The 24,837-nt window shown below is 46.7% G+C and overlaps 1 protein-coding gene across 2 annotated transcripts in view; it reads right to left on the bottom strand.

The window, feature by feature from the left end:
• Positions 1 to 24,837, bottom strand: part of QSOX2 (quiescin sulfhydryl oxidase 2) — a 252,134-nt gene that overhangs the window by 94,915 nt on the left and 132,382 nt on the right. For both annotated transcript variants that reach the window (XM_086921012.1, XM_086921013.1), the window contains one exon: positions 24,681 to 24,826. In XM_086921012.1, coding sequence (XP_086777138.1) covers positions 24,681 to 24,826 — 146 coding nt within the window. The remainder of the gene's footprint in view (positions 1 to 24,680; positions 24,827 to 24,837) is intronic.

A 24,837-nucleotide genomic window follows, 5' to 3' on the forward strand; every position in this document is an offset into this window, starting at 1 on the left:
CCGGAGATACCTCTGTGGGGTACCAGATTGGACCAGAATTGACTTGGATAGGGCCAGAGCTCCTCCAGGGCCCACGTGTTACACTGGTCCCCGTCCATGTGGGTGGATAAACCAGTGGCCCTAAAATGGACTTGGATCTCAACCGCCCAGCCAATGTCCGTCAATGTCGCTCCTACACTGGTTTGTCTCATAAATTCACCAGAACCAAGAATTATTAAGCAGAAAAGCAGTGGAGGAAATACAAACATCGCAACATATGGCCTAAACTCTGGCAAATTGTTGTGAAAAATAAGGCTACTCCTGGCTGATTCAAACTGGGCAAAAATAGTAGGATTTGAAAATGGTAGGGCCCACCGCCAACGAGCCGCAATCCTGGGCAAACTTAAAATGAGAAAGCGGCTTTCCTTCGGTATAAGACTGAAGACAACAGTTTCATTTCATGATTTTTAAATTTTTTTTTTTTAAAGTGCGAAACAAAATCGAGCTTAGTCAGCGAAGATGCTTGCTTATGTTTTAAAATACATACTTAATTTTATTCATATTTATTTAAAAAACTAATAATGAAAATGGGGCATGTGGAGAGGCTCAGTTTTATTATTTCAGAGAGTTTCAGCTCTTTACAAAAAAATAAGTATACAGGCAACTTGCATATAGACAGATATACTTTGTGTTGATGAAAAATAATGAGAGTGCCGCAATAGAGAATCATTTAGGTCTAACAACCAAACAAAGACCGGATTATGTAATTGGTTGCCTGAGTTGCAGTTCAAGTTTACCCAGTGTGTTAAGCTCTGTGCCACCGGTCAAATTAGGTAACGCTTGTGCTTCTGAATGAATGTGCGCACATCCCCTCTGACAAGACTGTTTACTGAAAGTTGTCCCGAGGTCTCAGAAGTTAAGCCAGTTTAGATTTTTTTTTCTTTGAGACACCGAAATACTCTACATGACAAAAGAAAGGTTAGTATTCCTTACAAATAGCATGGTGTGTGTCAGCAAAAGGGTTAAAACGCCACGCCTTAGTACACCAAGTTGCAAACATTATGGACGCCTGTAAATTAATTGATATTTGCATACAATTTCAAACGGGTAAACAACAGCATAAAGTGCTAAAAAAGAAAAAGTGACTGTACACCCTGCCGGACTTGATTCGGTGTATGAGATTCGTATTTAGGAAATTTAGCAGTAGAAGAAACAAAAGTCATTAAGCGTCAAACTTGTGGAAACTATTAAACGTGCTGACTTCATCTTCAGATCTGTATTTAAAAGCCAGCAGTGACCTCCATGCCAAGGGAGTCATGGGTTGAAGCCCGAAGTAGCCTCAGTGTCAGGGCTTTCGAGGACACAAACCCACTTTACTTAAATGTGCAGGAGAAAAGCTGAGTGTCATGCACTCAACACTGATAGGGATACACAGTGAACAGGGAAAACTCCAGCATTCTTGGCTGAATCCTGTTTCCCGCCAAATCAACAGTAAGTGGCTGCAGATAGTCCTTCTTTTGATGTCTGGCTGAGTTGTGAATCACAAAATGCGCCTTTGGGGAGGTTTGCTCGAGTTTGATACCAATTCTTAGGTAAAGGATCATTTTCAAGTTCGGCTTTTCCTTGAGAATTGAAACTTTTATCCAACTATCCAAAAAATTTAGCGTTATTGTTTATTGTACGAGTCACAACCGATGTGAATCAAGTAGTGGAGGCTCACAACCCACCTTTCTCCCCCCCACATAACATCTCATCTCATTCTTCGAGGGAGGGATCCCGCTTCGCCCAGCAGGATATTGACTGTCATCCCCCCCCCCCCTCTCTTCACAGTATTTTAAATTCTCCCATGCCAGGGTCAGATCCACTTACGGCTGAGCCTCAGAGCTGCTCACCGCTTACATTTACAGGATGAAATGAAAGGCAGCGTCAGCGTGGTCCCCCCCCTTGGGAAAACTCTGAAGTGACAGCCTTCAGCTTGACGGATGACATTGGCCACGGAAGGCAGGCCTTCTCATTTTTCAGTGTCTTCTTCGAGTGCTTCTCTCCAGTCGCAGCCCGCCTCGCCATCACTTTTCTTCTTTTAAAATTCCCATAATTAAAAGCCTTCAAGGACAACTCTTATTTTTCCCCTGAGGCCATTTTGAATAGCAGCCAAGTGTGGAGTATCCGGCCCCAGAGAGGGATAAAAGAGCAGGTGGTTTACTTGCAGCATGGATGCAGGGCTGCCATGATCTGGCACAAGCATGGTTTGACCCTCTGCAAAAATCCATCAAGTAATCAGATGCATGGGTACATGGAAAAACAAGAAACCGCATCACTAACTCGAGCGGCTACTGCACCAGGCTACCGCAACTTGTTCACACGAGTCCTCTCTGAAAACTGCTGCAATGGACAGGATCCCAGCAAAATCTGACAAGTAGAACACTGTAGTAGCAAAGTACAAAGGAGCCAAAATAACACATGCCGCGGTGGCACCTAAACCAACAGAGTTCACACAAGCGCAGGCCCAGAATGTCCTGTACTTAAGGGACTTTGCCGTGAAGAACACATCCTGTCCTTTTCCCAAATATAAAGAAAATCATTTTAATACTGTGATTTTCACATGCTTGGATGCCCACTCTTGGAGTTCCTCGCTCCCCAGGGGAACCCCAACTAAGCCACTCCTGAGTGATTTGGGTCGTCGCTCAATTAAGTATTTAATCACCTTGCGCCCCCTTCTTAACTGGGCTCGGCTTTGGCGCACCCCCGAGCTATCTAGATATGCTGACGGCCTAAGAGAAGTAATGAACCTCCAGGGATCACATAAGATTGGTTGGCTTGTCAACGTAAAAAAGCTCCTCTTGGCTACTGGCCTCAAAACTGCATGGGAGTCAGGGGTCTCGCTGTCCAAAGCAGAAACTAAGAAAGCATTCTGGGCATGGATTGATAGCCAGGAGCATAGAGATCCCAACCTAGGCAGGCTGACTGACGAGTTCGGCCAGCACAAGCAAGTGCCTCGTTTGGAGCCCTATCTGGATTTCATTCAGAAACCGAGAGATAGGGCTCTTTTTATTCAGTTTAGAATGGGTACTCTTCCTCTTCATGAACGCAAAGTAAATGGAAGCCTCCCCACCAAACGTCTCCTGATTGCCCACACTGTGTAGATGTAATTGAAAACATTCCACACTTTTTTGTGTGTGTCCGGCCTACACCAAACCCAGACTGAAGTGGCTTAAACCAGTCTGTCATCAGCTTGAGACCAGGAATCATTCTATTGCTCTCAGAATCCTTCGAGCAGATGCAAATACTACCCTAGTCTGCGGGGTGGCAACATTTCTAAGCTGGGCGTGGTTGATAAGATCGAAAGCTATATGATAAATTTGTATGATTACCAATTTTAAAATTTTATCAAAGCTGCTATTGTTTAATACATTTTTATTATTCCACTGTAAAAATTGATTGCCAATGTAATTTTTTAATCTAACTATTTATCATGAAATGTGTTTTAATTGTAAGGATGCTTTTAAGATATTTCATATCGAAATAAAGCTTTGTTGACTTGAATTGGCTTTCGAAATCATCCTCAATAACATGACATTACCATGAATCAAAGGGGCCGTATAAGGCATATGAAAGACTTCACAACTTTTTTTAAAAAACTTTATTTATAATTTTTTTCCATACAAAGTGAGCAGGCATTCAGCACGACAGTTCATTAACATTGCATATACAGACAGAATCAAGATAGCGGGGTAGCATTTGGGAGGACGGTCCCATACATGTATAGTCAGGAGGTAAGGGACATACAGCCAAGGCAATGTGCAAGCACTATACATAGAAGCAGCATTCACATATCAAGAAAATAGGGACATACCATTAATCTCCTGAAACAGTACTTGCATTAGAGCATGTAATTTAAGCTCCTCCACAGTGTCAATTGATAATGTTATCCAACGACATATCCAGGATTATTATACAGTACCACCTCCCGCAGGACCCTCCAGTGGTCTAGCAGTACATTAATCATCACTACCCTCATCGTCTGCCTCTTGTTGTAGCGTGTATTTCTGGAGCGGTCCCCATATATCCTTGGGCCTTGATGTGATAGGTTGTAATTTAGCATATATTGTGTATTGATCCTGACTGTGCAGCATGTCCTGGAGCCACTCCTTGAATTTCGGGGCTCTTCCCCTCCTCCACCTACATGCCAATCTACGTTTGGCCAGCAAGAGAGGCGTGTCAATAAATTGCCTATGTGGTTTAGGTATATGGGGAGTATGTCCTAGTAGAAACAGCAGTGGGTCCCTGGTTATCTCAATGGGCACCATTTTCTCCAAAGCCTCGTGTATCAATTCCCAGTAAGTAGAAACCTGCGGGCATAGCCAGGCTAAGTGGAAGAAGTCAGCACCCGGCTGCCCACATCTCTCACATCGGTCAGAGTCCGTGAGGCCAAATCGGTATTTCTTGGCGGGCGTATAATAAACACGTTGGAGAAATTCATAATGGACGAGTTTAAATCTACAGCTAGACGCGATACGACCCGTCAGTGTGCAACAATATTCCCAGGCATCGTCAGGTATAACCTCTCCCAGGTCCTGTTCCCGTAGTGGAGTGCCCTCCCGCCATCCTCTACTGAGTGTGCCCTCAGACTACTACACAAATCAGAAACCATATGTGCACCCTCGGGGCCATTAAGTAGTGTGAGCAGCGGAGGAACTGCCTCGGGTTAATCCGGGTATGCTACCAGTAGTTTACTCATTCCCTCTCGGAGCCGTATATAATAAAAAACCTCTAGGGGGCTGGGGATACCGTCACCAATTTTTTTTTCTTTAGTGCAAAATTTCCCATTATGAAATATATCCCCCCATGTGGATTTCTGTAGCTTCTTGCATAGATTCTGGAAGCCCGTCTCCTGTAGCACTGTCAACTGTGGGTGGTATGTCAGGGGCATGCGTGGTGCATACAGCAGGGGGAGTTGGAGTCTGCCAAGTATTCTACGCCACGCGTCTACCGTGCATGATACCGTGTTTGGGTGCATGTCCAGTGCAGCGATCGGCTCGTGTACTACGCCGGTATGAGGAAGCGGGTGCGCTATCCAGTCCTCCAGCGCTAGCTGCGGCATAAAGGGGGTAGGTCGTAGCCAGTGGTATAAGAAGTGCGCCTGGGCACTGAGATAGTAGGCCTCAAAGTCGGGGACATCAAAACCCCCCTTCGTGTACGGTTGCGCCATCACACTCCATCTGAGTCTAGGCTGCCGCCCTCCCCAGACCAGTCGGATGAGTTCTGTTCTCAGCGTTTTAAAAAAGAAGCGTCCCGGATAGTAGGGAATGTTTATGAAAAGGTACAAAAACCGTGGGAGGACCACCATTTTGACCAGGGAAACCCGTCCTGCCATGGACAAGGTTAGCGCTATCCAGCGCGTCACAGTGTCCTGCGGTTTTGTGACAGCCGTGCCATAGTTCATACGTAACGTCTCCTCACGGTCTCTGGACACCCGTACCCCCAGATATTTCAGGTCATCATCACACCACTCGATTGGGTAGTCCAGTGGGAACTTGCGCACAGCAGGTGTTAACGGGAAAAATTGGGATTTGCGCCAGTTTATGTTGATGCCTGAGATCCTGCCAAATACCAGGAACTCGCGTACCATCGCATTCAAATGAGTTTGCGGGTCCTTAACATAGAGCGTGACGTCATCTGCATATAATGACACAGATATCTGCCTCTGAAAGCATTGAAGAGCACTATTTTTGTGTAGCTGTCTTCGTCTGCAAGCCAAGGGCTCTACGGCGATGGCGAACAGGAGAGGGGAGAGTGGGCACCCTTGCCTGGTGCCTCTTGTAATTGTTATCCCATGTGACAGGTTGCCATTGATGAGTACCCTCGCTGTGGGCGCCGTGTAGAGCAGCTTCACCCATGCTTGAAACACTGGGGGGGGAATCCCATTCTCTGCAACACTGAATAAATAGCGCCACTCCACCGAATCGAAAGCTTTAGAAGCGTCCAAAAACACCGCTGCCAGCGGGATCTCAGGTGCCACCGTGTTTACTAGGGAGAATAGAGTTCTAAGATTATGGCTCGTAGCTCTTGTGGAAACGAACCCTGATTGTTCTGGAAGTATAATTTAAGTCATGAGTAGCGACAGCCTATTGGCCAAAACTTTAGCCAGAATTTTTGCGTCACAGTTGATAAGTGAGAGTGGTCGGTAGGAATCACACTGTGAGGGCTCCTTCCCGGGCTTCAGGAGGGAAGTGATTATCACCTCGCGCATAGAGCGAGGCAGAACACCCACCTCTAGTGCATCCTCGAAGACCTCACGTAGCACAGGTGCCATAATGTCGATGTAGCACTTATAGAATTCGGCGGGGAGGCCGTCTAAACCGGGTGCTTTCCCATTTTTCAAGGACATAATAGCATCTTTTATTTCATCGAGTTCAAAAGGGGCCCCTAGGAATTGTCTATCCACATCGCTAAGCCAGCATAGAGCCACATCTCCCGAAAAGGGATCAAAGTCACAGTCACCGCCAGTCTGGGAAGTATAGAGCTCCGTATAATGTCTAGTAAAGGCCTCAACCATGTGAGCATTGCCCCTCAGCGTGTCCCCTTGGCTATCGACTATCTCCAGCACTGAATCAGTACCCCGGGAGTTGCGTACAATGGTGGCCAATGTCTTTCCAGGCCTTTCCCCTTCCCCATAACGTCTGGCACTCCAGTATTTGCTACGGAAGCGTGTCTCACGCTCTGCCTCCGCTTCGTATTCCGTCAACTTACTCCTAAACAAAACTTGCGCTCCCTGACTGCCACCGCTCAGCATGCCAAGCTCCAGGTCTCTCAGTTCGGCCTCCAATCTGCCAATCGTCCGCTCAATGTCCCGCAGGACACCAAACCCCTTCGAAATACACCAACCACGCACCGTGACCTTAAAGGCCTCCCAAATAGGTTCTACGCTTTCCACCGAGCCTTGATTACGGGGGAAGAAATCAGCAATGTCATTGCGCAGTTCCTCCCTGAATGTGAAGTCCAGAAGCGCAGTGGGATGTAACCGCCAAGGCGGTGTAGGACGGTCGAGGCCAGGAATCTGCAATGTAACTACCACAGGGCAGTGATTTGAGTATGTGCGGGCTAAGTGTTTTGCGCAGGATATAGTACCTGCAAAGTGATGTGTCAGGAGAAAATAGTCCAAACGCGCCCAGGTCCCTGTATGTGAAGTAAAGTATGTACCTTCGAGGGTTTGGGGATGTAAGTGTCTCCAGCTGTCCACTAGCATACCTTCCAGCATTATGCCCTGTAGCACTTCTCTTGATTTAAGGTGATATTGTGCCATGCCATCCGCCCTGTCCACTGTAGGCACCATTGCCACATTGAAATCATCCCCCCCCCCCATATGACATGTGTGGACCCAATGTCTACTATTTTACCCCAAAGGAGTACAAAAAATTCTGGCGTATCCACATTGGGAGCATAGCAATTCACAATTGTAACCGTGGAGTCACCAAGCCTGCCCCAAATTATCGCATATCTTCCCACTGCATTCGTGGTCTCACCCTGCAAGAGGAAGGGAACATTACGTTTAATCAATATTGCTACTCCTCGGGAGTATGAGGAATAGGATGAGAAGTATCTGCATCCTGCCCATCGGCTCGCGAATGAAGGAGTGGTGTGTGGGGGAATGTGCGTTTCCTGTAGCAGCACCAACTGTGCACCATGTCTGTCTAGGTATGTCAATATCGGTCTGCATTTCCTTGGATTATTGAGACCCCTAACATTCCATGACAATATCGTTAACAATGCATTCGAATTATCTCCTATGGTGACCATCAGTGGGGTTGTTCCCAATGTCTGTAAAATATTCACCGTGTGGAACCATCCCAACCTCCCAGTCCCTCCCCACCTTTGCAAATCCTGCCTGCCTTGTGCCCTGCTCAGAACAGTCAACTAGTTCCCGCTTCCCTCTCATACTGAGATGTACCCCCCTCCCACTGAAGCATCCCCAACTTGCCAGTATACATGTACCCTCCCCCCATCCCCATGTTCCTCCCAACCCCAACATCTGTAACATAGAAAAAATACCCCGTGGGGGAGTACCCTCTGGGGGAACCTCCAAAGAGCATCACGACCCCTCTCTTCCCCTCGTGCCTTCGGACCTGTACCACCCCCTAGGCACCAGTCGAGGAGAGAGAGTGGTCCCCGGTATACATTACCACTGGGTGTATATCGAGTCTGTTGTCTTCCGCACTCTTCGCTCTTCTGAAACGTGGAACATTAGTCCTGAGCGCCTTAGAAGTATAGTACAATCCTAAGTGTTAATGTCAGCGCGATGATACAGCAATCCATGTTATCTCCGACCAGCCATGTGTGGGTGTCAGTCCTCATTGTCCATGCTGTGTTCCTGATCCCGCTGTGCATCATCTCGAGACAGTCCACCCTTTTTCCCCCGCCGCCAGGATTGCAGGAAGTCCTCCACCTGTTGCGGGTTAATAAAGAAATACTGCTTTGCTTGATGCGTCACTCGAAGTCGGGCAGGATATAACAACGCGTAGTCGATTTGTGCCTCATGCAATTTTTTCTTCACCCCGAGGAATTTGCGCCGTTGTTCTTGCACCATTGGAGTGGAATCCGGGAATATGGAGAAGGAGACTCCATTATATGTCAGCTCTTTTTGGGTTCGCGCAGCCCGTAGCGCCACATCTCGGTCGCGATAGTTCAGCAACCGAGCGATGATCGGCCTGGGGGGCCCCGGGCCCCGGTCTGAGACCTAAGGATCTGTACGCTCTCTCAACTATAAATTGTGTAGAGAACTTGTCAGCACCTATAGAGGCTAGTAGCAACTTCTCAATATAGTCCTCCATACGCCCAGTGTCTGGATTTGGGTGCGTCGCCCCCGGGCTTCCACATCCTCGTTCTTGGCAGCAATATCTCGCAGTAGTTTGTCCATCCTTGTCAGCTGTGTGGAGTGACCGGCAGTTATATCCTCTGTCTCCGAAATTCTTCTCTCCGTCTCTTTGATGCGATCCTCGTGCTGGTCCACCTTATGTACAAGGGCGTCTAGTCTGGAGGACATGCGGTCCACCTTGTCCACCACAGTGGCAAATCCTTGACTCCTCTCCAAAAGGATTTGGCGCATGTCCAGCTCCGGTGAGTCCTCAGTTCCTCCCTGTGCCTCCGAGCTCTCTGGGGCCCTCTTAGGTCCTTTCTTTGTAACTTCGAAGGTGAGTCTAGGCTGGCGGTTATCCGGCTTCCCCATCGTTGAAAAAGGACCAGAAGCAGGCCTATGGGCTGTCCAACCCAGATCAGGCCACCGTCAGGTGTGCAATGTCCTTCACTCTTGTATCCTGCGTGACAATGAGCGTCAGAGGCCTGCTCTTGTGTCTGTCCAGTAACTGCACCAAAGGGCACACCAGCGGGGGATTACCTTCACAGTATAAGCCGCTGTTTTTGGGATGTATGCTCTTCACTGTCAGCAGACAGTCACCATCTGCCACCACCAGGCCTTGGTATCAGAACAGCTACAGTGGCTGTGTCATCCCATTAGGCACTTCACCACCTCTAACATGTGCTCCCCCGTTCAGAATTTGGTGTGTAGGCCTTCGCCTCAGTGGCACCTGCAGTTTTCTGACTCTTTGTAACTTCAGCTTCCCCAAGAACTCAATCAGATAAGTGTTGCTGAGACGTGCAGACACGTGGGGTTCACGGGGTATTGCTTCGTAATTCAAACATCCAGGCAGGCCATTAGTGCACTCCTTAATAGTGCCAGCAGCGCCACTCACCGAGGTCCCAACACAGTCGCCCTCGCCTCGGCAGCATAGCTCCCCGCTGGTCCGGAAAATCAACGTTCGCGCTGCGGCGCTGTAGTGAAACTCAAGCCCCCAGATGCCGTCGGGCCACAACAGTCTTCAGGTGGAGTGCTCAGTAGCTATTGAGAGAGCCCACATAGAGGGCCATGGAGCGGTGTATAGGCTATTTGGGTTTGCGGAACGGCACCCGATAGTACCGCGGTCAGAGGGCGCACCTTCAGCCTCACTTCCTGCCGCATCCGCCCGTAGCATCCTCTCCGTTTCTTTCAGGGCCTACCGCCCTCGTGGTGAGCCGCGGTCTGCCCTACTCACCGCCGCCGCTCAGTGCCACTCCGCAGGCTCCGTCTCAGAGCCGGTCAGCTCTTCAGCGCCTCCGACCGCCGGCGTACAGCAGCCGATCGGCCCCAAACTTTCAGCAAGTGTGCCTCAGGGTAGAAGGCAGCCTTGGCATGCACAACAGCTCAGTTCCAACCCAGTTTGGCAGGATTTATTGAGGATAATGAATCCGGGGAGTAGGAGCCTATCTAATGGCGGCCATTCCACTCGTGCGCCCTCTAGCGCCCGAAAGACTCAACAACTCTTGATGACTGAGAATCACAGTCTTTCAACTCAGATTCAAAACTTTTCAAGTCTTCTACCTAATTTTTGTGGCAGTGTTAAAGTACAAAGGAGACAAGGATCTTCTAAACCAACGACCCTACAGGGGATGTGGAGGAGGTGAGCGTGGAAAAACTCTCCCCTGCCAATGTTGCCACTTTCGGTTTCGATTTTCTCTGTAATTAAAAAGAGATTTGAAGGTGTCGATCAAAAATAAATTACTGCACAGTGATTCGTTCTGACACTGCCTCTTTAACAGCTGGATGGGAGGGGGTGGGAGGCCTGTGGCAGTGTCGGAACCTAAATCTATTCCACAAAACCCCTGCCACTTTAAATTTATTTTGCGGTGGACCCTACTGATTGTGCCTTTCATCTTCACCCATCCATTCACCTACTTATGCATCAGTCCTGACCAATGTTCCCTCTAATTATTTTCCTCTGTGTGCGGCACTGTGGGGTCTCTGTGCGCTGCAGTCATGGTTATGTGCGCCAGGAACCAGACCGTGCATGTGGGTGCGGCGCCAAATATCACTCCAAACTCATGCTTAAACAAGTGAAAAGACTGCATTTTCACACATAAATCGGCACGTTAACCCCTTCCAGGCTCATGACGAGCTAGGCTCGTCATGGTGTAGCCTCCTCGCACACTGATGACGAGCCCAGCTCGTCATGAATAAGGGGCTTTTAGAAATCTCAGCATATAAGGAGAATTCCACTAGCGCGGATGTGGTTAAGGGTCTTATGGCAGGTTTGCAATTTAGACACACACCATTACATGAATTGGTTATACAGGCAAGTACACTTCGGGTTTAGAAAAGCACAAGGCTCCAATGATAGTACCATTATAAGATTTTACTGCTGTAGATGTAATGTTACTTGTTGTATTGTATATCTGGATGCACAGACGGAAAGAAGCAACAAAATACCAGCCAGGTGGCACACTAGGCTAAGCAGAGAGATTTCTAACTTGCGTGATATCTAAAAGAAATGTAGCAAGTCCAAAAGAACGACGTGCGCTTTGCATGTTGTTCAATTGGACTTTGGTCAGCCAACTTCAACTAGGCACAAGCGAGGCCGTCTTTAACACTGGTGGAGCCCTGTGTGACAATGTTTGTTGGCGCCCCCCAATAACCACCTCTACCATGGATTCCCTCACTAGCACCCTTTAATAGCGGCCCTTAAGTCTCTAGAACCACTGGCTCTCTGATTAATTTAGTATTATAGCACCATTCATACCAGTGTAGGGTGTCAGAGCACTTTACATAATACACACATTGCACAGACACAATCATAGGTGTGTAAATCAGTGTATTGGAAGTGTTACATCAGACCAGACTACAAGGTGTAGTGTAGGAGTTATCGATACTAGTAGGCAATATAGTTTAACAATGCTTATTCTGGAAAAGTACGAATTCAGAATTCAAAATGTGCCCCCATGTGTTAGAGGTTCTCTTAAAAACAAGAATTGTTTTTTTACCCAAATAAACCCTTTTGGAAAGATTAGGATAATAAAAGACTGGGCAATAAAACATATTGCTCTAACATAATACTTGCAGTTAACACGCAGCTGTTTGATGACAGTTAATCAGGGGTGTGGAATTTTCCAAATAATCTAGTTGTCCAAGGGACAAAATGCCACTGAGATCTACATGTCCTGTAAAAACCACTTGTCCTTATTTGCAGCTGCATGAGAAATCATATTAAATCATATGTTAACTAATGCAGAGCCTGCAAATGGGACATTATTCTGGCAGGCGCCAATACAATAATAAGGCAATCATTGTAGTTTTCACAATGAAAACCAAGGTTTCTGCTAGAGGTAAATCTGGTGCCACCCTGTGACCCCGTCACTCGCCTTAGGCATTCTCTGCTCGGAGCGCGGCTGAACTTGCAAAGTTAAACAATATGTGGCTCACTGTGACAGTGCTCCTTGTACTCTGTTAGAAAGCGCCCTTCCGTACCACATAAGCACACGCCCACAGTTAACTTTATGCCAATGTCGATCACAGGATTTCACTACATGCGCTTTACTTTCCTTGCACCTCCACCTTCGCTTTCTATGTCGGAGGTTTTTAAACAGCTACTGTATGCGCTCTTCCTTCTCCCTTAAGTGCAGCTCTGCCTCACTTTATTGTGCCGGTAAATACAAAGCTGATTGCAGCCAAAACACAGCCACCCCTAGAGATACCTCCTTGGTGGTGGAATTGGCGAGCCTTTCGTGACCATCAGCAAAAATACAGACTTCTAGCGTGACTTCTAATCCCGGTCACAAAGAGCTTTATGGCTTCGGCATCAGCACAGTGACGGGGCGAATTTTACTTTCGCTTTTCAAAACCACATGTATTTTAACCCCGCATTCAGATCAGTCTGAAGTCCTGGCACTGATGTGGAGCAAGATGTGTGCCGTGCCCATGCCGCCCGCCATGAACTTTGAAGGGAACAGTTCTCCTGAGGCGCCGCTGCAGCTTAAAAGAAAATACACACATTGGGCTAAATTAAGCCCTATAAATAGGCACTGGCCAATTGAGCATTTTCTCACACAAATGGGAAAGATATTGCCCTTTTGTGAGGGAAATTGCCCAATCTGTGTCACACGTCTGGTGTGAAAGGGAGTTTTAATCCACTCTGCACACCAATGTAAACGTGCGCAGTTAGCAGTGGCGATGCAAGTCTGAACTTTCTGCAGCCACACTGACGCCGCATTAGACACGGTCGGTCAGCAGGCAAGCAAGTTCTATTTCGATATTTCAGAGCAATCTGCACGCAAGCTCAGCAAAATAACACTCTAGCAGTGCTATGATGGGCACCATAGTGCTTATTTTACCTGAATCTATAATTGCCTCGCTCGCTGCGGTCCCGAAGTTCAAAGGCTTGCTGAGACTGAGTGACGTTTCACTCCCCAGCCAATCACTGGCTAGAGCACAGTGAAGTCATGGGCTGCTAGCCAATCAGATGCCTCCAAAGTCTTCATAGGCTCTCTGCGAGTTTTTATGACTAGCTGTGAGCCCCAGAGTGCCCACAGCCTGTTTTGTTTCCGTGATTTAATGTCTACTTGTCCGTCGGACAAAACAGAGATTAAATCTTCTTGCCCAATGATAAAAACAACATGGTTCGGGCGCCGGGCGATATGATTCCCCCACCCGTTAATAGCTCAATGCTCTATATTAGGATTTTGACTTACAAACCACAAGTAACAAAATTAGCTCTCTTACAGAAGTTGTAACCCACCGCCCTATTTACATTTATTCACTTTGTTTTCTGCATGGCACATGTTCTTAGCAGGAGACATTTTAACCCACTGTGCGACCTTTGGATGTGTCAAAACTTCCACTAGACAAACCTCTATCTCTTTCCAGCAAGACTAATAATCACCAGAGTTATCTAGACATTTTAATTGATGCCTGAAAATAGCTGGAGGCCAGGAACATGCACGGCATCCAACTCTTCACACGAGGACAACACCCTCATTATATGTATAGTCAGCTGCATGCAGCAAAGCCTCGCAGCGGCCTTCGTCCATCTCCATGCACAGCTCACAATCTGGCAGCCAACTACTGCTGTGTATAACTTTTAGGAGGCTTGGCTGCAGCAAGCCCAAAAGCACGATGTGTGCTTTACACATAGCTGCCAATGTTTCAGATTGCTTGTGTGTGACATTTTCATAATTACAGTGTAATTATGAGTGACCTATAAATAAAAGTAATTACAGCTATCTGAGGGGTGTAATGTCTTATATTTATGTTTCTGTCATCTTCATTGCTTGATTTTGCTTGAAGGTGTCACTCTCATTTGTTGAAATATCACTCAAGATTACATAGAAATTATAAAAATGTCCCCCATAGCAATCTTAAAACTTGGCAGCTATGGCCTCTGTCTCGCCCGAGCTGTCAGCTGAGCAGAGCGCACATGCATCTGCCCGAGCCAGCCACAACAGAGACCTGTACCACTAGCGAGGAGGGGCTGGTGACATGATTGAAAATGGCGGCAAAATAGAGGCGGGAGACACCGCCTAATCCCGTCTTTGCTTTTGCTGGATTTGTTTTATAATGGGCTGTGGCTGCGGGCTGTTTGTGGCCCTTTGTGAAAAATGTGTTAATTGCAGCGCCGTCATGCGCCTGAATTAACAAACATTTTCACAATGGCTCACAATCAGCCCCCGACTGCGCTCCCTTAAGTGAAGACATTTAGCAAGTCCAAAAGCATGACTTTTCGTGCTTTTGGACTTGCTAAATGTCTTCTCCTAACTGAGCGCGGTTGGGGGCTGATTGTGAGCCATTGTGAAAATGTTAGTTAATTGCAGGGCATGACGGCGCTGCAATTAACAAATGTTTTCACAAAGGGCCACAAACAGCCCGCAGCCACAGCCCATTAGTGCGGAGCTTCTTCAATCTATGTTCTTTCCCCCAAACACGGAATTGCCGTTTTCGCGCCGCTCGCGTTTTAAACGCGGCGACGCGAAAGCACTCACAGGATGTGTGCGCGCTTTCCTCGGGTCTCTGCGCGCTCGGGGTCAGCAAGGTGCGCGCGCGTTACAGGGAACACTGGTCCTGACATTTTCCTTTGTTTCCGAGACATGACATGTATTGAATGGAAGGCATGTGGCTGCTGTAAAGAAGACAGTCGGGACTCGCAATACCGCAATGTCCACAAAAGTAATGTTTCCACCTGAGGTCTCCGTACTGTTATGGAACTTCATGTTCAGCTCCCATAAACACTGAGCAGATCACGGCGTATACCACCAGACCAGGCGTCAAGTAAATAGTTTGCAGAGAACTTCTTGGCAAAAAGCCGAATCATTGTGGCAAGATACTCCCAGTGAGAGCAGCTTACAAAAAAACCATGCATGGCAGTCCAACTAGTTGTCAGACAAAGATCTACAATAAGTACATGACTCTGTGGAGCAGCCAATGACGCTGCCGAAGCTGTGTTGGTATGTGCATGAAGTTTCAAGGTGGTTGAACTCTTCTTGTAAGCTTCAGATAAGATTGAAGACAAGGCGGCCTCAGCGCTGAAACTCTTCAAGGATAGCAGAGCCCCAGCCAGGTTCTTGGGGCTTTCCACGCCCCGCCCCCCACCAACTCCAGTATGCCTTTTGCTCCTTTCGTGGCCATGGAAGGTTCTTCTAGTCACATTTTTTTCCCGCCCAGCCACCAAGGTAAGCAAGCTCCCCAGACTCTGCATGCCCAAGGACAGGGTACCCCCAGACCCTGTTGGTCGGGCAGCCAAAGCTTGGGCCAGTCCACCACACCCCCACCCCAGCAGCCGCAGCCTCCAAAACTCTTTAGTGCACCCTCCAACCATCATGCCACCCACTAGTGACAGGTTGACAGAGGACCAGCACTCCTTACTTTGCCAGGAAGTGGCGGTTCTCTTGGCCAAGGGAGTCATAGGGAAGCTGCAGACACCAGAAGTAGGACGTGGGTTATTTGTGCTACTTTCTGGTGGCCAAAAAGGATGGAGTCCATCGTCCTATCCTAGACCTGCGCCCTCTGAATTTCTCCTTTTTCCAAGAAGAAAATTGAAACTGTTCATGCTTGCTCAAGTTAGTTGTGCGTTTCTTCCATGGCCCATTGTAGTTTTCCCCAGGTTAATCTAACTGTGCACGTTGTAGGCCTCATTTTCCTGTGCCCCCATTACTATTTACACACATCTTGCGCCACATTTCGTGCTCTGTTCTTTTCCTGGGATTTAGTCTGAACACCACAGCTCCGCAGCCAGGGTAGGAGAAGAGACCATGCCAGTATCTGGGGAGTTGTCCAGTCCACTGGTGTCCACCAATTCCTCACACCAGTCCATGTTGGGGTCTAGCGGCTGGTATTCTTCAGGGCCTAGTGGCCCCTCCTACTCTTCCCCAAGTCATATCCTAAAGGCAGGAGCGCAGCTTCAGGGTGGGGGGGGGGGGGGGGGTTACACCCCCCTAATAAATATATTTGTTGGTAAATTATTAAGTACAGGTACTCTCACTCTGGTATGGTGAGGTGTCTGTCAGACTTTTAACAAACAGACCAAAAAAATCGATGTCTTGTGAAAGCCGTCAAAAATGTTGGCTATTTTACAAAATATTGTGATTTCTCTCACTTAGTAGCTTACAATCTGCATTTCACTCCCTTTTCATTGCCTCCTAAGCCCTTTCTCATGCACCCTACTTATCTTTTAATATATTTTAACATTAGATTGTAAGGAAATCTAAAGCTCACACCCCAGCAGTGGCCCCTCCAGAACACGCGGGCCCAGTCGCTCAAGCGGGATGGGCTGCCTGAATTGGAGGTGCATGGCCTCCTAAAATTCTCAGAGCTGGGAGTGGGTCGCTCTGGTTCCTGGAAATTCAGGGAGGCGGCCAAGGCTCAAACGCAGCGGCAGGCTTGAATGAAGACTCTCCTTGTCTCGTCAGATGACTTTGCCAGACGGGGGCGAAGTTGAAGACCTCTTCGACTTATTATTCATCTTGTTCTTGTGGGACTTACTGGAGAAGGACTTTGACTGCGACGAAGATAGATGGCTCCTGAGACCTTCCTCTCGGCTGGGATTGAGACGGTCATGGTGTCGTACATCTAGCAACAAGGAGCTTAAGGAATCGCTCCTTCAAGGCCTTGGGGTGCATGGCATGACAATCGGTGCATATCTTGGTGTCGTGATCGTGCTCAACACACCAGAGGAAGACATTTACCGGAGATAGGCGCAGCAGGGCTTGAGCCAGCTTTCCTTGTGATCATCACTGGCACATCAGGAGATAAATCTCGAATAAAACACTTTAATAAAAGTAAAAAAAAGTTAATGCCAAAAAATGACTGGGATTAGCTCTCTCCCGATCTGGGCTCACTGGCGCGAAAATAAATTAACTGACAACTCTGCGTTGGGGTGGCACCACAGGACCTTTAAATGGGGATTTTTCCCCCCAACATCATGAATACAGTGACTGATCAGCAAATACGCCACCTCCCTCGGAACGGTTGGCTCCCCAGTGGTCCGCCAGTCTCCTCAAAGTCTATCCCACATCATACTATACCCATCTTCTGAGCCTCCCTTATCTCCTAAGGGCCCCCTTTTAGTTACCTTTACACATCTCCTTCAATGCCCAATAAGAAGGAGCCTCTTCAGTACAGCCATCATACTAGTCAGCATGCCCTCCCCTCCTCAAGGATAGCTAGCTCTAATTCTCCTAGCTCCACAGATTACAGCATCGCTCCGGTTATCCCTGCGATCCCGTCCCCCAGCTCAACCTCAATCCCAGCCTGCTCCCACAGGCTTTTAGGGGTCAATATTGGTCTAACCCTTCTATCCCACCCAACCCTCAGAGCCTCCAGCACCAAGTCCCGGAATACATCCGCCGCCGGCCTACTGTACCCCGTATACACTAGCTCTCCACCACCGCAGGGTCCCTTGAACCTAGCCTCCCAATCCCATTCCCACACTTCATTGAAAGACATTGGAGATCTCACTCTGCCGCCAACAACTTAAGGCAGAGGTACGTATCCACACGCTCCTATCTAAAGGGTGCACCTGGCTCCCAGCTTCCCCCTCATATCATCGTTTATCGTCCTACATGACCCACACACCCCATTAGTTTGGTGTCCACTCCCCATACCAACGACCCTTCACGGCCCTCTAGAAGTAGAGCCTCCCGGTCAGATAGGGATATTCATTCTCTCCTACTTTCATATGAGCTGACACCTTCTTTCACCATAAGAACCTTGCACCAAATTGAAACTATCCCTACTGACCCATACAGGGAACCTAGGCTAAACAGAGCCCTAAATGAGAACAACCTCACGAGTCACTACCACACTATCTGCCCCAATGGACACCCACACAAAACTCAAATGCGTGCTTCTCAACTGTAGATTGGCAGTTAAACATGCTGCTGACATTACCGACCTCATCCTTGCACAGGGCCATGACCCTGTAAAGTTGACTGAAACCGGGCTAAATGACTCTGCTGTTCCCATCCTGGACATTCTAGTGCCTCCCAACTACGATATCATTAGGTTGGATAGAGCAAGCGGACAAGGTGGAGGCATCGCCTGTATGCATCGTAGCAATCTCACAGTAAAATTACTACAATCCGATCTCCTGCCGTCTTGTGAATACCTATGTATTGAGGTGGCTGGTAGCAACAATCACACATGCAAACTGCACACGTTCTACCACCCGCCACGCGACAACCTTCCCTTCATAGAACAGATCATGGACATTATCTCAGTTCTTCCTGGGAGATTTCAACCTTCATTGGAATGATGTGAAGGATGTGGAGGTCAATAGCCTTAAATCCTTCCTGCTAGACCTCAACCTAATCCAAATCTGTGACAGCTCCACGCATATTAAAGGAGCTACCTTAGATCTTGTCATTGGTAAGTCTAATACCATTTTTCTGGAATTGATCCTCCTGTGTGATTGGACAGACCACTACTGCATCACCTTCCTCATCCTAGAGGAAGAGCTAGTAGAATCCAGCCTAAGAAACCCAAACACTTGAAAAGATGTCTACGAAACATCAACTTGCACAATCTGACTGCTCCCTGCGATAACATCTTGCCTCCTCCTACGAACATGTCTGATGTCCATGACCTTACGGATCATTATAACTGCTCTTTGACAAATGTATCAGACTCAGTGGCGCCACTATAGCTAAAAAGACTGTCCTCCAAGGTCTCCAAACCATGGTTCAATGATAGCCTTAATACCGAAAGAAGGAATTTTAGTCTGTGGAGATCCTATCCCTCCCTTGAACATCTCAACCACCTGAGATCCCTAACAAGCATCTACAACAAAAGCATCTGATGCTCGAAAGCCAACTTCTTCAGAAATCAACTAGAGCAAACAAAAAACTGTCCAAGAAAACTGTTCGAACTCATCAAGCCTCATCCTAATCTCTCGGCACTGGGTCGAGGGACACGGCCGAACTGCGAAGAATTAGCTGATTTTTTCTCGGATAAGACTACTAAGATTGAAGCTGAACTATGCTCTGCCCTTGAACACCTGTTGATTAGTTCGCCAGACAACCTTCTTCCTCCTTGGTTGGATCTCACTGTGCCAGAGCAGGCTTGCCCCCCCCCAAAAACAACCCATCCTGGAGACTTTTCCAAACCTTGCAAACTCACATTGTAGATGATGAGCTAAGGATGTTGGATCAAAATTAATCTTGCCTATTGATCCTTCTCGACATTGTCAGCACTTGATACTGTCAAACACAATAACCTAATTGAAATCCTGGAACACAGGATGGGGTTGTCTGGGCCTGTACTAAACTGGTTCTCCTAATTCCTTCATAACAGAACCCCAAGCTTCAAGGTGAACCAGTCCCTTTCTCATCCTTCTTCGGTCACGTTGGGAGTTCCACAGGATTCAGCGCTTTCACCCACGCTCTTCAACTTGTTCATGGAGCCTCTGACAGAAATCCTGAAAGCATCCAGCATTCACTATCACACGTACGCTAATGAAACCCAACTATACCGGAAAAAAATCACCTCCCCTGAGGACATCAAGTCCCACAACTCAGTCCTACTGAAAAGACAAAGCTGGCTGACACATAACCACTTGAAGCTAAATGCTCTCAAAATGGAATTCCTCCTAATCGCACCACACAAGCAATCCCCAGTTATAGAACAATGGATGAATCAGTTTACTGCTCTTAACTGTACACCGCACCTCGTTGATTCCGCAACCTCTCTGAGAATAATGTTAGACAAAAGTCTAAACATGCAGAAGCACATCAGTGCCCTCACCAAAGGTGCAAACTTCCAACTCAGCATCTTAAGGAAAATTAAACCATTTCTCTCTTCTCATGACCTAAAGGTTGCGGTGCAAGCCTTAGTGATGCCAAAGCTGGACTATGGCAGTGCAACCCTTTACGGCTTGCCCAGAGTGAAGACGCTCCTCGTAGGGTTGCCCTCAACTCTGCTGTTAGCTCTTAACAGGCGCTAAAAAATAGAAACATATATCGCCAGACCTATTACCCCTGAACTGTCTCCCCTATGAAGCTCTGATACAGTTAAAAATTGCATGCATGGCACACAAAGCCATTCGTTTAAAAAACCCGTAGTACCTCACTCAAAAACTGGAGCTCTCATAAGACTCGAGAGCCTCCAGAAGCACCAGCACCCTATTGCTCAAACCACAAAAATTCAAGAAAAGATAAACCTACAATCAAGCCTTTTCAGGTATTGCACCGGGGATTTGGAACTCCCTACCCCCCAAAGTCAGGGTGAATCCTTCCACTGTCCTCTTCAAAAAAGAAGTCAAATTGTTTCTGATGATCCTTAGATGGGCTTTTCCATTGGATATTGCGGTCACAGATGTGTCCCAGCTGCCAGGGCTATCAAGGATGCCTGGCTCTACAAGACTGAATTTTCGTCTGTTTGTTCTGTTTTGACTGCTTGTATCCCTCTTGATGTATAAACTGTAAAGCTCTCTGATACCATCAGTGGTCATGTTCGTGCTACAGAAAACTTTCTAAATAAAAATAAATAAGATTCATGTCACAGATGGACCACAAACTGTCAAGAGTTCTAGCCCAGGTTGTGAGCTCCCCAACCACACTCAACAGTAGTGAAGTGAAGTGAAGGGGTTTTGTATAGCGCGGCTGCTGCCTGAGGGCGTCTAAGCGCTGATAGTGGAAAAGGAGCTCTGAGGAACAGAAGAGGAAGATGAGGAGGGGGTTAATTTCTAAATAGGAATGTTTTCAACTCTTTGCGGAAGGACGAGAGAATAGGGTTAGACCTTAGTGAGAGGGGAAGAGAGTTCCATAGCTTGGCAGCATTAAGCGAGAAGGACCTGCCTCCTGCTCTGGACCTTTTGATTCTGGGGACTGCACCAAGAAATGCATTTGTGGATCGAAGGGGTTTACCGGGACAGTAAGGGGAGAGAAGTGAGTGATTGATCTCAGGGCTAGCTCTATGGAAGGCTTGGTGCGATATGCACAGGGTTTTGAACTTTATTCTCTCCCTGACAGGGAGCCAGTGGAGAGACCTGATCCCTGACTTAGCTGACTGTCTGTGAGGGATCTGGAGAAGGGTGCGAGCGGCGCAGTTCTGTGTGCGTTGCAGTTTCTCCAGCACGTATTCAGGGGCCCCAGGTATAGAGCGTTGTTGAAGTCTAGCCTCGATTGTATGAGGCCCTGAATGACGACCTGCTTGGCTTCAAAGGGCAATATCGGCAAGATTTTTTTCAGCATTCGGATAATCCCGAAGCAGGTTGCTGCTGTTTTTGTTGCCTGGGTATTGAAGGTGAGCGTTTCGTCTAGCCATACTCCTAGGCTTTTGATATCTTCCTTCGGAGTTGGAGGTGGGCCTAGGCTTGCGGGCCATAGCTGGTCGTAGTCGACAGAAATCGGAGGGCCGAGGATCATTATCTCTGTCTTGTCACCATTGAGTTTTAAGGATGACGTTGTCATCCATCTTCTGACATCCTCCATGCAGGCTGCCAGGTTGGATTGGGGGAGCCCGCTGTTTTTCTGTGTCAGGAAGACCACCAGCTGGGTGTCGTCTGCATACGAGATGATTTTGATACTGTATTTTCGGACGACCCCAGCCAGTGGCCTAATGTACACATTAAACAGCGTGGGGCTCAGGGAGGAGCCCTGGGGCACACTGCAGTTTAGGGGTCTGTTCGTGGAGCAGGAGTCGCCGTCGAAGACCTGAAAGGTTCTTTCGCTGAGAAAGGAACTCAGCCATTCGAGGGCGTTGCCTGAGATGCCAAGATCGAGTAGTCGGGACAGCAGGGTTTTGTGGCACACTGTGTCGAAAGCTGCGCTTAGATCGAGGAGGACCACTGCCACTGACCCCCCTCGATCCAAGATCCTCCTGGCTTCTTCCGTGATGGCTAGTAAAGCCGTTTCTGTGCCGTGTTTGGGGCGGAACCCTGTTTGGGTGGAGTCCAATAGAAGGTTCTCCTCAAGGTAGTTGGTGAGATGGAGGTTGAAAAGACTGACACTTGCCTCCTGAAGTCACAATATTGTTTGAGATAAGATTTTTTTCCAGCTTTTATCAGCAGCAGCTATTAAATTTGGTGCAAATAAAGGGAAAGAAAAAACATATGGATTTATTAAACTATATTGCATTGTAACACTAGGGTATTATCTGAGAAGTCAACAGGAACTAGGCAGTTGTTTGTTACTGTACTGCCACACTCACTGGAGGAGGATAGGGCATTCCTAGAGAATTGCTGAGCAGAGAAGTGTTGAGCAAGGCCCTGTTTGTAAGGGGACAAGAAAGCACCAGAAATAAAACCGTAGTTCTTCTCTTATCTAGAGCCAGAAGCCAAAGCTACACAATCTCCACAAAGCTCATAAAATGAAATCTGGAGGTGTGGGACTCGAGGGGAAGGGCAGACAAGAGGAAAGTTCAAGAAATACTTTCTGAAATTATTTCAATTGCACATTGGCCGCACAAGACATTACACATTGACCTCGTCTGATGTTGACCTCCCACTGGAGCAAAATTCTCTTAGATAGTTCATGCGGATTGTGTTCGAGACAAGTCTTTTTTTTCTTTCTTTTTGAAAGATGTACTTTTAGCAGAAGATTGCTTTTCTTTCTACATCTGCCTGGTCCTATAAGTTCTGAATACTCGTGAAGGCTACTGTTAACACTTTTGTTGGTTCAAGTTTATGGAACTTAGAGCCTTACTGCTCACTATTTTCATACTGCATATTGAAAAACCTCATCCCAGAAGGTTTGTAACAAAGGGTTTTTCCATGACCTTGCACTATATGTTCCCATGATCATTTTGTTATATGCATCATTTATAAAGCACACTTTTACCCAAAAGATGCCTCTGCACAGAGTTCAAGATGGAAATATTACCCTTGCCACAAAAAGAATCCAATTAATATAACAAGATTGAAGTACCCATGTTTCTGACAGATAAGTGGTTTACATCCAAGACGGACGGTATGACAAAGCATTTCTTGGGCAATCCTTACTTTGCCTCCCAAAAAGAGTTGTAGAAAGAGGACAGTGACAGAGACTCTGTAATGAAAACTGGTTATTAAAGAATGTGCGCCCCTTGCCTTACTAGGTATGGTTAACAATCCACAAGACATTCCTTCTATCAATCAGTGGCAGCATCTTGCATAACCTGAAGAAGGGTCCACAGGTCTTTGGTAAGTCCAAGATAGAGATGATCAATAACATTTGGGCATTCCATAAGGCAGGAGTGCCGCTGTGTTTAGGAACAGGGGCATTTCAATTACCTACGGTATGCAGATAGTCCCACTCACTTTTACCAAAACTGTTGCATGCCCTTGAAGCCACCCTCCCGAAGCAGGTAATTAATATTTTGTTGCCTGCCGAGAGGGTGACTAGCTCAAAGTGGCTCTGTCATGTTAAGAACGGGGCTCTGATATGCATGTTCACATTATTACACACATTTGTAACATAATATTTCACACACATTCTTAAGGGTCTTTTTAGGCAGTGAAACTCTTTACAAACAACAGACATGCAAATTGACAAGTCTTTAGCTGGCTGTTCTTATGTATGACAAAATATTGAGAACATAAATTAGAAAAATTTCCCAACATATTACCCTTTAGCAACAGTGCTACATATTGCTGAATATTGAGTTGTAATTGCTTACCTATATCTATTTACCAACTTCCAGAGAAATACAGTTAAAATATATATATATATATATATATATATATATATATATATATATATATATATATATTATATATATATATATATATATAATTTCAGAAAGAAAGTAAAAGGTAAAGCGGTTAACCACAATATATAAAAGCATATGTAGTTGGTAGCCCAGTAGCATAGACATATCAAGACGGGTGATGGCCAACCTTCCATACAGCAGGAAATTAATAGGAAATGCATACCGCACTCAAACTTTTATGCATATTAGACCACAGAGCCCCTGACAGGATCATTAACAATATATTCAAACAAACTACCACCAAAGACGACTGTAATAAACAAACCTTCACTAACAAAAACAATGATAAAAGACCGTAAAAGAGAAAATAGGGAACCATGCAAAATGTGTCTCCTGACACGGAAAAGTGAAACAAGGTCATACAAATGACAGAAGTGTAGTGTACAAAAGCTGGAAACACACCATTAGAAACACTTGTGGCTTGCGTAATATAAGCAATTAAGCAAAATGAATTCAGAACTGAATTCTCTATAATGAAGTCTTCGATTTTATCTGTTTAAACCCGTTAAAAAAAGTTTTTAAACTGGTGGTTTAAGAAAAAAAATCTAACAATCATAAAAACATCTTGCATGCAAGTAGTTAAACTGTCATGAAGCATTGAGGAGTAAATATTGAAGCCCCCTTAAATGCTCCACATATCCCTTACAGCCACATTAGTACTCACATGTTAATTAATCCGTGGGATCCATTTGGATAGATCAGGTAACACGAAGGAGCCGCAGTAATACCAAGCTTCTCTAGCAATGCCTTATCGGAGTTCAGCACTCGCCTTACCAGAATGTTTTCATATTGAATTAGGTCTAATATCACCTGGGGATGAA

The sequence above is a fragment of the Lissotriton vulgaris genome, chromosome 5 (genome assembly GCF_964263255.1).
Source record: "Lissotriton vulgaris chromosome 5, aLisVul1.2, whole genome shotgun sequence".
Lineage (NCBI taxonomy): Eukaryota > Metazoa > Chordata > Amphibia > Caudata > Salamandridae > Lissotriton > Lissotriton vulgaris.